Source organism: Saimiri boliviensis, chromosome 6 (genome assembly GCF_048565385.1).
Source record: "Saimiri boliviensis isolate mSaiBol1 chromosome 6, mSaiBol1.pri, whole genome shotgun sequence".
Lineage (NCBI taxonomy): Eukaryota > Metazoa > Chordata > Mammalia > Primates > Cebidae > Saimiri > Saimiri boliviensis.
Genome location: NC_133454.1, coordinates 46,348,364 through 46,361,183, shown reverse-complemented (window position 1 = coordinate 46,361,183; position 12,820 = coordinate 46,348,364). Strand labels below are relative to the sequence as shown.

The following is a 12,820-nucleotide window of genomic DNA, read 5'->3' as shown; positions in this document are numbered from 1 at the left end:
AGCTAACACTATGACTAACCATAAAGTGATAAAGCAGCTGATACAATTTTTTAAATGAAAAAAAAAAAATGACTTTGGAGTTAGGACAGCCCAGCTTCAATTCTCAGCTCCACCCCTTGCTATATGTACAATCTTGGGCAAAGTTACATTAACCCACAGTGTGCTCATCTAAAAATAAAATAGAAGTATTATCAACATAATGTTTTTATTTTGTTGGTGATAATACAGTAGTTACTTGAAATCACACTCCTGTAGTCCCTGGGTGTGGGATATCAGTTCCCTTTGCTCGCAACATTTCTCCTGCCCCTTGGCCTCAGCTACTGGAGCAAGGAAATTTCAGAAAGGTTCCAGTACCTCTCAGTGGAGGCACAAAGCTCCTGAATAAACTCTTACCTTTCCCCACAAGCACCTCTGGTTAAGGAGCCTAGTGGAAGGTGGCAGTATATGGATAGACCAGTCTGTCAAATGCGTGGGTAGAAACTAGTCAGGAGCACAAGTTTTCTTCCTAGCTGTCCTTCTTCACAGTGCACTGGCAGATGAGCCCTCTTCCCAAGCTTATGACAGCCTGCCCTTTACATAAGAAATAGTTTCCATACATCTTCTTCTAATGATGCTTTGTAAATTTTAATAACAAAGTATATTTCTTTACCCAGTTTTACAGACAAAGCCATTGGTATAAAATGTTAGTATTAAGCCAAGGCTACAAATAACTTTAGTCCACTGATTACGTTACTATGCCCAAACTACTTTGAAAGTGTCATAGTTTTATAAGGGAAACTGTTTAATGTACTTTTAAAGCAGATATGAATTTTTCTCTGGGTACATGTGCTTTTTGTTAAAATCAGGATTTATATATGAAATGTGATTTATAAACATGTAATATGAAAAGTATTAATTTGTCCTTTCTTGTACAGGTTTCCCTGCTTATACAATTTCTGATTGAGAATTGCTGTAGAATATTTGGAGAAGAAATCACTTCCCTCTTTGGAGAGGTTTCAGTGAGATGTGACACTAGAGAGAATGCCTCAGGTATTGTGAATAATTGGATTGGTTTTTGTGAGAAATAGACACACGTTTGTAGACATGCTGGGATAGGAGTCTTCCTGGAGCCCATAGCAGCTGAAGTGAAGGAAGCCTCTGACCCAGGTCACTGGGGCCCAGGGCACCTGATCCTTCCTTAGATGGCCTGCCAATAGGTCAATGTATGTTAACAGTGTAGTGGGATTAAGAACCATATAAAGATTAGGTTCCAGCCTTCAAGAAGTTAGTGGCAGCATGCTGTGGTATGATGGTTCTGATGGGCTTTTTTAATAAAACTTTACAAATAACCCTAATATAAATAACAGAACTGCTGTGGTTGAAACTGGTTTAGAAGGCCTAGAGGTAGTGGAGGCCTCCATGGGTTTTTTTCTTCCTCTCCTTCCTCATATTGGTCCCTGAGACACCTCAGAATTCTAGTGTGCTGTAAAAGAGTTTGAAAACAACTAGCGTCATTTGGCTTGGAGGGTAGGGGAACACTGAATTCGAAGACATACAGCTGTCTTCAGAATATGAATCCCTGTGCCATCAATTACCAGATATGTTATCTTTGACCAGTTATTCTATGTCACTGAATATCATTGTCTTTATCTCTAAAATGTGGATAAAAAATAATGTCTAACTTCTATGGTTGTTGTAAAGATTAGGTAATGAATATTAAAGAACTTTGTAAAAGAGACATTGTTAGTTAGTAATTGGTTTCCCTAAGACTAATGTTAAATATGTATATATACCAGCAATCTGTTATAAGGCAGTCTTACTCAGAATCCGGATATACTTATGCTTTAAAGGCATTAATTCCTTCATATTTTTCACCATTTCTTGGTTATATGACATGTTCACTGCTTTGAAAAAATCTTACTTAAGGAAAGCCCATTCATCAGGAAGTAAGATAAATCTCCTATACCCCAACAGTTTTATTTTTATTCTTCACTAACAGTTGAGATTGTGAAAGATTCTCTTTCTTGAGAGCAGGAATTTGAATACTCCACATGAAAAGAGAATTCAACTAATTACCATAGTTTGTTCTTAAGGAAGCATGGCTATATTTGTGGTAAGTACATATGTTAATCATGGTTTAATTTTTTTGACAGATATTTCTTGCTTTCAACTGAATGACTCCTCCTATGATAGCTTGGAAAATGAGCTAAATGAGGATGTTGATGCACCATGCAGTGACTTGGTAAAGAAACTTAACCAGGGGAGCAGAAGCATGGACTCCGTCTTAACCCTCAGTGACTATGATCTTGACCAGCCAGAGGTGGAAGGCCTGTTAACCCTGAGTGACTTTGACTTGGCCCATTCTAAAGATGAAGATGTTCAAATGAAACAGCCTCTTGAAGCTAAGCCGGTGAACGTTTTAGTGTACACAAAGATCCCACTGCGGGATCATGCCAGGGCCCCATCCACCTGTATACCCAGCTACCTGTCCACAGCTGCAGCAAATGCCTCAAAAAGCCTGAGGCGACACCGACGTTGCTCAGAGCCCAGCATCGACTATCTGGATTCAAAGCTTTCCTACCTCAGGGAGTTTTACCAGAAAAAGCTACGCAAGTCCAGCTGTGATGCAATTCTCTCTCAAAAAGATGAAGACTATCTGAAGCAGAATCAACCCCTCCAGGAAGAGGGAAAGACATGCTTTAAACAGAGTTTAGTCACAGGCACTGATGCCAGCAAGAAAAATGCCACTACTCAAAACACTAAGAAGAAGAGCTTATCTGGTAGTGAAGGATATCATGTGAAACTTTTCCCTAAGTCCAAGCCAGTGGCCATTTCTGTGGCATCTTACAGTCCTGTGTCCTCACGGGATCATTCCAAGAACCAGCCCTTTGATGTGGATACATCTGGATACTCCCCACCACACACAGCAGATGCCCTCAAGGGTCCAAGGACACATCGGCGCTGCTCAGAGCCCAACATAGAAGACCAGAACCGCAAACTGACCTATCTCAGGGGAATTTATTCAAAGAAACAACATAAAACCAGCTGTGAAGCTGGTGTCTTGCATGGAGAGGAGGATTATCTCAAACGGCATAAGTCTTTGCAAATGGAGGGACAGAAGCTTATTAATCAGAGTTTGGTCATGGGGATTGAGGTGGGCAAGAGTAGTACCACAAACCAAAACACTGAGAAGGTTTTACCCCCAAGATTAAACCTTTGCCCAAGGACCAGCTATTCCAGCTTATCTTCCCCAGGCACTTCCCCATCTGGCTCATCAGTAAGCTCCCAGGACAGTGCTTTTTCTCAGATTTCTGAACACTCTGTGTTTACACCCACTGAGACTTCCTCTCCAATAGATTGTACTTTTCAGGCTCAAAGAAAACAGGAAGAACTTTCTCCTGACTTCAACAGTTCCAGCCACGTTTCTGGAATGCCCAGTCCCTCATCAGGGCAGGCTTGCAGCCGCATGGCCTATACCAAGAAGGATACCATGGAGTGGCATTCACAAATGCATTCTGTAACTCTTCATCCCAGCACATGGTTGAGAAATGGTGTGGCCAGTTTGAAAAACTGGTCCCTCAAAAAGAAAGCAAAGGCAGCCAGACCAGAGGAAAAGAAAATAGGTTCTCCAAAAGGGCCCTTAGAACCACCCTCACATGCTTCTGGTGTTTTAGAAGCCACCTCACTGCAAGAGAAACAAAAAGACTTGCCCTTAAGGGCAGCTGAAGGACTGGCCCCTATGCAATCAGCCCAAATGTGTAGTTCTTCTCCCTGCCAGGACTCAGAGAGACACTGTAGCTCTCCATTCAGCCTAGCGGAGAGCAGACTCAAGCTGTGCATGAAGTCACATGAGGAAGTAGAGCCTGGTAGTCAGAGCTCTTCTGGTTCTCTGCCTTGGGAAAGAGCCTCAGCCAGCTCTTGGACTCTAGAGGATGTGACCAGCCCAGACTCAGGGCCTACAGTGGTCTGCGACATTGAGGACAGGTATTTAACCAAAGACATTTAACCATAATAAGAATCTGATGTCCTCAAGAACAGGAACTGGGTCAATAATAGTAGAAAGACAATAATTATTATGACCCCTTTGTATAAGATACCTGGGAGAGGTAGCATAAGGATTATCATTGCTAATACTTAGGACAATGAAATAATTCTCTTTATTGAGACTACTTAACAAACACTTTATGCTAAAAATTATGTCGCCTAAGTGTTTAGGAGGCTTTTTCTTATCAAAGGATGGGATTGGTCCTCTCATGTGGTTTTAGAGATACTAATAGAGGGCTAGAGAAAGCATCTTCTGTAAAGGAACCACTTGTAGGAACAGTCGGTGAAATTGGTGTCCAGAGAAGACCAAGATATCGTGAATAAAGAATAGGTGCCTGAGGAGAGAAGGGAAGGGTACTGAGAAACCATCTACATTCCATGGAATGTTTTTAATAAGTAGGCAAGAAAAATGCCACTAACAAAGCATTAAGAAAAGTGTGTCCAGTTATGAAGAGCATCATGTAAAAACTTTCCCTAAATCTGAGCCAGTGGCCATTTTTGTGGGATCTTACTGATCACATATTCTTACAGAATCATTCCAGGAACAAGCCCGTTGCTACAGCTAGAGTGGAGAAGAACAGTGACTCAAAAGGCATGGGTACCATGATATCAGTTTTGTTGGTTGTATTTTGTCGAATTGTTTTTTCATTAGTGTTGACGTGTTTTGGAAAGGCTTCAGGAAACAGAGTTTTGAGGAGAAAGAAGAAAATGGCTGCTCATTTCAGTACCCTTTTCAAAGATGTCTCTGGCTAGGAACATTCTTCAGAAATGCAACTTCTTCTATTTAGAAGGTGACCTTCTGACAGCATTCACTCTCTTAATGTGAAGGAAAAGACTACAACAACTATCCTTTCTCAATTACACAAATGCTGTTAATGTGATCAAACCACAGCATCACTTTGCTGAAGTGTTTCTCCACAGCCCTGCCTCTTAGATTACAATCAGCCAGAAAGACAGACTTATTAATCGTCCCTTTTCTGATTTTTATAGTTTGGCAGTTGAGAGAGCAATATAGAGATTGGCAGGTTGTAAAGAGTCACAGGATAGAATACCCAACAAAGTGACTCTGAGGCCTTCTCAGACAGCCATTTGCTTTGGGTTTTACTTCCAGACATTGTTAATTTTTCCCCAGACGTTTCATGGTGTGCACCCCATTGGTTTATTTTATATCCATGGACCTTTCTCCTCTGTCTTAACATAAAGGTTGCAATAGTACATCTCCTCACCTAGAAATAGATTGTCAGGCCTTGCCGACTAGTATGCAGGGAAGGCACTAAAAGTGGATGTGCATCTTCCTTCACATTAACTACTTACCTTTAAGAAGTTTCTCTGAGCTGATTTATTCTCTTTAGTCTACAACCAGATGGACCTTTCTCTCACAAATTAACTTATTTCAAATTATTTGTCTTATCAATCACCAGGAAACTATCGTATCAAATGTTCTTTCCTTTTTTTGTTCTAAAGGTTACATTTTCAGTTATAGGGAAACAAAATGTTTTCTCTAAGATAGAAGAAGTTATTTCAGTATTAGCTATAGGTGCTACCTACCTCTTGGGGACATAGCCCTGTTTGCGCTAACCATTACAATGATCTTTTAGAACTCTATATCCAAAGAGCTACTTCATGACACTGGCCATCTCAGTCACAGATGGGAAGTTGATTTCACTTTATAACTAACCAGTCCCACATATTAAAACTCCTAAGTGTCCATATGCATCTTTTTTGGTATAATATATAAAGTCAGCAGGGACTCCCCTTTCCCTTAGGGCATACTACTGTCAGAACTGCAATATGTGAATGAAGCTCTTATGGCTTGGAGTGTCTTTCTGGAAGAAATTGCCTTTTCTTCATATTGGCAGGTAAAAAAATCATTCACCCAAATTTGAAGCATAGAAGAAAATATTTGCTGAGGTTTTTAAATAACTATTCCTACTATCTGTGTTCCCTTAGATACTCCTGTAATTCTTAATGTGAATAGTTTGTTAATATTGCTGTAAAATATTATATTGTATGATTTGAAGACAGACTATATGTCATTTTATTATGCTCCATCAATCTATAATATATTAGACTGATGCTTTATCTAAAATGCTTTGAGTTTGTATAATATATCTTGACAGATTTTACTACCATATGTTATGTAATAAATGTGTATTTTTGTACTTGCAGAAACTGCTGCTAACTTTTAAAGTTGTTTGGTTTTCAAGGCACTGATAATGGATATATATGAAGTCCATGCTGTCTGTTAAATAAAATGCCATTCTGCAGAATTAACCATCCCACGAGAGCAAGATTGCCCTTTGTAGAACTGTTCTAGTTCTTATCTAAGATTGGACCACTGTAACCAGAGTACCTAGATGACCCCAGACACATACCAAGACATCAGTGCTTTTCAGGTCATATAAATGTATTAAATATGACCAGATTGTCATGACTACTACAGCTTTGCTGTATTAAAGTTGGTTGAGGTTCCCTCTGTGTAAATTTAAACACCATTTCAAAGGAATTCAAAAAAATATAATACTTTAGTCCAGAAAAAATTTCCTCTAACTGGGGCAGTAAAGAACACAACTCCATTATCAGGTTACAATTGGGCAATGTACACTGGTGTTGATTTCTCTCTAAATATTACAAAAATGCAATGATAATTTCACTTTTAAAAGAGTCTTAATCTAACCTGGTAGGGGAGATCCATGATCACGAAGGTGGTTTTCCCAGGGTGAGGCTTATCCATTGCACTCCGGATGTGCTGACCCCTGCGATTTCCCCAATTGCGTGAAACTCGACTGCATAATTTGTGGTAGTGGGGACTGCCTTCATGCTTTCCCCTGGTTTAAAAAAAAAAAAAAAAAAAAAAAAAGTTTTAATCTAAAAACATTGAATTTAAGATATTATCTCCTTTTCTGCTGAAAAAATTCTAAGAATATCATGTATCTTCATCCAAATTTTGGTGACAAGTGTTCAATTCATATTTTCCTTCCAGGTCATTTTTTTTCTTTTTTTGAGATGGAGTCTCACTCTGTAGCCCAAGCTGGCATGCAGTGATGTGATCTCAGCTCACTGCAACATTTGCCTTTGGGGCTCAGGCGATTCACCTACCTCAGCCTCCCAACTAGCTGGGACTACAGGTGTGCACCTCCACACCCAGTTAATTTTTTTGTATTTTTAGTAGAGACTGAGTTTCACCATGTTGCTCTTTGTGGTCTGAAACTCCTGAGCTCAGGTGATCCACCCACCTGGGCCTCCCAAAGAAGTGCCAGGACATGTTTTAATGACACAAGAGAACATCTTTACAAACTGCCTATTCCAATGCAAAGAAAAATTTATTACAAAGAAATTTTGATAAGTAATTTTTATTCCCTGAATAATAAAGTTGGATAAAATGTTTACTTTCTTTAACATCTATTCTGGCTATGAAGATTTCTCATAAGGTAAGTTTCTAAGTATTTTTGAGTTCTGTACTGACTTACCCTGAGCTAGTGTTTTACCCTGTTGCTGAGCCACCCTCATGTTGCATTCAGGTTTGTTTGTTTTTTAAATACCGTGATCTCCAGCTCTGCACTGCATAATGTCAGATGTTATGGTAGAATTGATAGAGGGCTCTGGGGTGTAATGTGGAAAGTTTTGTTTTCAAATCCTGAGTACACACAGATGACGGTATTAGATGAGCATTGTTCTCTAATGTGCGTTCAAATAGTGCAGCACTAGAACACATACACATTCTTAGATCAAAATATATTTTAACATTTTATTTGTTAAAGGAAAATACATGTTTTCTGGAGTTGAATTTTACATGGTAACAGATTTTGAAGACATTAATATTTAAATGCTAATTGTTTTAGTGTAGAATTGATATTATATTACAATAACTTAGAATTAAATTTAGGACTTGCAGCCTGTTTATCTGCTATGAAGTTGAGTAAATCAGCTAAAAACTTATGAAGAAGTTCCATTACTCTAAGCAAATAAAATGGTTGCTACAGAGAAATGTGCCTTCTCTGCCAAATCACAGGGGCTGTGACTGTTACTGCCTAAAATTTTCAGGAAGAAAGGAAATATTGTATATCTTTTCCCAAGAATGGGATGATTAAGTAGTGGAGAATCATCAAAATACATGAACACAAGACGCTTCCTGCTTGATGGCACAGCAGGTGAACAGCAGGAGGGCAAAGCCTTAAATAAGCTATTATAATTCATATAAGAAACTGAATCACAGGGAGTTTAAGAACAAACCGAAAAGAGGGAAAGGGAAAGAACGTGGCTTGGGGAGATCAAAGTGTTAAAAGTGATAAAATGTTATTCAGGCAGCAAAGCTTTAATTGCTAGGTACTCTTCCAGACCCTAGTGTTACAAGGTGAAAAAGACAAATTATTTCTGTCCTCAGGGACTATAAACAGGGAAGGGAAAAATTGGGCTGTGTAGAAGAGTGGGAACAGTGACACTTATTAGGTACTTAGCTGTCTACGTGCACTGATGATGAACAGATTACATGTAGTATTTCATTTAATGCTCCCAATAGATCTTGTGTTGTGGGTACGTACATTCAGATGGCACCTCTTTCTGACCACAGGATTTTTTTTTTTGCCTTTTCATCTTAAAATAGAGAAGACAATACTTCTTTCATAATAGAGCAGGCACAAATTATGTATGTGAGGACCATCCAGACTTCCCCAAACTCTTGTGTCTAGGCTGGGTATCTCAAATTTATGAAAATCATATCAGAAATAATTCAGAAAGCTATGATGAATGTAAAAATAATTGGACTGAGACTTTGGTTTACACAAGATGGCAGACTTGTGTTTCCCTGCTCCTCTCTGCTAAGTACAACTATAAATCCTATAAATATACAAGAAATAGCCAAAAGAGAATCTTGAAAGGGGATAAGAGGCAGTGAAATTGTCTTAGAACTCTAAGAGTGGGGAAATAATGCAGTGGCTGAGCATCTTACATCTCCTCACCGGTAGAAGAAGGTGACTCAAAGCCTGACCTTTCCCAACTAGCAACACAGGGCAGCTCAGAAATACTCCTTTCCCCGATCAATGAGAATCCCTCTGACACCACCAGATGAAGCAGAAACCATCAATGAGATGGACCAATAAGAGCCCCACTAGTAATAAATGACCTTTCTTGCTAGGCCTGAGACTCCCCTAACCCCAGAAAGATAGTTGGTCAGGCAATAACAGCAGGAGAGACCCAGCCACAACAGGTGGCTCATCCTGGGAAGCTAATTGGCCACAGCCACTGTAGGATTCCCCTCCCCTGTCCAAAGACTGAGACAGTCTCAGTGTCTTTGAGACTGGCTGTCTCAAAAGGGAAGGATTCCACCACAAAAATTACCCAGCCAGGGCAGTCTCAGGCATGTGGAAAAAAGAGGCATCCCTGGCTGGAAACATCAAAATAACATACCATGGAGGCTTTGAAAATGAACTTGTTATTGGGCCCACCACCCCAAACATAGGCCAGATCTGAGTACTGAAACTAAACAAAGTAATTGCCTGCTAAAATAAAAAGATTTATGTAGGACCCAGGGCCTCTTAGCATAATAGACAAAATGTCCAGGATACAGTTAAAAATCACCTGTTTCACCAAGAACCAGGAAAGTCACGATTTCAATGAGAAAAGACAATGTCAACATTAAGATGATTTTTAAAACAGCCATCTCTAAAATGTGTCAGAAACCAAATGTAAATTATCTTAAATGAAAAAAATAGATAGTCTGAGCAAGTAAATAGAAGTTATACAAAAGAACCAAATGGAAATTGTTAAAATGAAAAATACAATAGCAGAAATCTGTGTGTGTGGGCTCAGCAACAGAGTGGAAATGACAGAGGATAGAATGAATAAATTTGAAGACAAGACTGATAGAATTTTATAACAATTTGAACAACAGACTAGAAAAAGATAATCAGAGTCTTGAGACCTGTGGAACACTAACAAAAGAGCCAACATTTGTGTCAAGAGTTCCAGAAGGAAAGAGGGTAAGGCTGAAACAGTATTCAGAAAAATAATAATGACTGAAAACTTCCCAAATGTTTTAAGAGACATAAACCCACACATTCAAGAAACTGAAACCTAAGCAGGATAAATGCAAAGGCATCATAACTGAATGTCTGGAAACTAAAGACAAAATCTTGAAAACAGAACCCACACCTTATTGATAGGAGAACACAATTCAAATTTATCATCTGAAACCATGGAGGCCAGAAGGAAATGGCACATTTTACAAGTGCAGAAAGAAAAAGAACCATTAACCCAGAATCCCATATCCAGTGAAACTAACTTCAATGAATGAAGAAAGAATAAGGACATTCTCAGATGAAAGAAAATGTCAGGAATGTGTCACTAGCAGATATACTTGTAAAGATTTGCTAAAGAAAGCTTTTTAAATAAAGTAAATAGTGGAAAATTTAGAGTATCAGGAAAAAAAGCAGAAATAAGGATATGACAGACAATCCTGAGTTTTATAAGTCATATTTGATGCTTGAAACAAAAATTGTAACACCATTTGATACTCAAAACAATGATACTGAGAAGTGGAAAAGATAAAAGGACCTAAATGGAAATGAGATTTCTATACTTCAAAGTGGCAAAATGTTGGTATATGTAGAATGTGATATGCTACATGTGCATATTATAATATCCAGAGCAACTACAACAACTATATATTTGGAGTGTGTATCTCTCTAAAACACAATAAATAAGATGAAATTCCAAAACAATTCTAAAAAAACCCACAGGAAGGAAAAAAAAAAGCAGAAGAACAATACCAGAGGACGCAAATAGAAAATAGTAAAATGGCATAATTAAGCTTTAAGGTATAAAAAATTGCCTTAAATGTAAATGATCTACATATACTGACCAAAAGACAAAGATTGACAGAGTATGTAAGTGTGTATGGGTGGAGGAGAAGCTTTTTTTTTTTAATGACCTAGCTATTTCTTGTGTACAAAAAATGAACAACATAGGTAGGCTGAAAGTAAAATGAAAAATATAGATCATGCAAATATTTATCAAAAGAAAGCAGGAGTGGCTATATTAAAACTGGAAATATAAACCTATAAAACAAAGAAAATTACCAGAAACAGAAAGGAACATTATGTGACAATCTACCAAGAAGACAAAACAACCCTAAATGTGTATGCACAAACAACAGAGCTTCAAAACATTAGAGCAAAAAATGACATAGCTGAAAGGAGAAATAGACAAGTCCGCAATTATAGTTGGAGACTTCCACACTCCTCTCTCAACAATTAAGTAGACACAAAACCAGCAAGGATATAGAAGAACATTAATCAACACCATCAATCATATCTAATCAGCCTTTATAGCCTCCATGCAACAGCAGAGTATACATTCTTTTCAATTGCTTATTGAACATATGCCAAGAGGCCATACTCTGGACCATAAAACAAATATCAACATTTTAAAATAATTGAAATCATACAGAGTATGTTTTGAGACCACAGTGGAATTAAACTAGAATTCCACTAGAATAAACAGAAAGGTAACAGGGGAATCTCCAAACACTCGGAAAAAATGTTTGGAGATTGTGAATCTTCTCCAATGTGTTGGAGAAGTGAATCTCCAACACACTTCTAAATAATCCATGAGTCAAAGAGGAAGTTTCTAAAGAAAATTTTTTCATCACCAAACTAAGTGGAAATAAAACATGTCAAAATACAGCAAGTCCTTGAATAACGTCATTTCATTCGATGTTTCATTATAACACTGATGAAGAAAAATAAATTGATTTCCAACCAGGGCCACTGTCTGTGTGGAGTTTGCACATTCTCCTTATGTCTGCCTCGGTTTTCTCTGGTACTCTGATTTCCTCCCACTTCCCAAAAATGTTCTCATTAGGTCCACTGGTATGTCTACATTGTCCCAGCATGAATGTGGGTGTGTGAGTGCACCCTGCGATGCGATGGCGTCCTGTCAGGGATGGTTCCTGCCTTGCATACTGAGTAGCCAGGACAGGCTCCTGCAACCTGAGACCTTGAATTGGAACAAGTGAGTTATTATCTTACTTGTTTTTACTAAACTGTTTTTAATAAGCTGAAGGGAGTAAACAATAAAGATCAAAGCAGAAATCAAAAAAATTGAATACTTTGGGAGGCCGAGGTGGGTGGATCACAAGGTCAAGAGAACAAGACCATCCTGGCCAACACGGTGAAACACCGTCTCTACTAAAAATGCAAAAAAATTAGCCGGGTGTGGTGGCACGTGCCTGTGGTCCCAGCTACTCGGGAGGCTGAGGCAGAAGAATCACTTGAACCCAGGAGGCGGAGATTGCAGTGAGCCGAGATTGTGCCACTGTACTCCAGCCTGGTGACACAGCAAGACTCCGTCTTAAAAAAAAAAAAAAATTGAATAGAGAAAATTAAAGTGTTGGTTCATTTTTTAAAATCAATAAAATTGATAAATCTCTGGGAAGACTAATGAAAGAAAAACAAATCACCAATATCTGGAATAAACCATGAGATATTACAGATTCTGCAGCCATTAAGAGGATAATAAGAGAATACTATAAATTTTCGCACTCATAAACTTGACAAACCACAAATTACCAATATACCACCAAAACGAAACATAATCTGAATAGTCACATAATCACTAAATAAATTCACAATGTAAAGCTCTCAAAGAAAAAAATCTCCCAGACTCAGATGGTTTTCTAACATTTAAAGAAAAACTATAACCAACTTTATACAGTCTCTTCCAGAAAATAGAAAAGTAGGAAACACTTCCAACTTATTTTATGAGGCCAGTATTATGCTGGTACAAATTCCAAAAAAGA

At 38.3% G+C, this 12,820-nt stretch overlaps 1 protein-coding gene and 1 non-coding gene across 5 annotated transcripts in view; both read left to right on the top strand.

Annotated features, from left to right (window-relative positions):
• The window catches only part of ARHGAP20 (Rho GTPase activating protein 20), a 114,933-nt gene extending 108,631 nt beyond the window's left edge, over positions 1-6,302 (top strand). For all 4 annotated transcript variants that reach the window (XM_074400562.1, XM_039471507.2, XM_074400563.1 and 1 more), the window contains 2 exons: positions 915-1,029; positions 2,133-6,302. In XM_074400562.1, the coding sequence (XP_074256663.1) occupies positions 915-1,029; positions 2,133-3,985 (1,968 nt within the window). In that variant the 3' untranslated portion in view covers positions 3,986-6,302. The remainder of the gene's footprint in view (positions 1-914; positions 1,030-2,132) is intronic.
• Positions 6,303-6,692: 390 nt separating this feature from the next.
• LOC120364867 (U1 spliceosomal RNA) lies at positions 6,693-6,854 on the top strand. Its single transcript, XR_005579999.2, has one exon. It is a non-coding gene; the product is annotated as a U1 spliceosomal RNA (small nuclear RNA).
• The last annotated feature ends 5,966 nt before the right edge of the window (positions 6,855-12,820 follow it).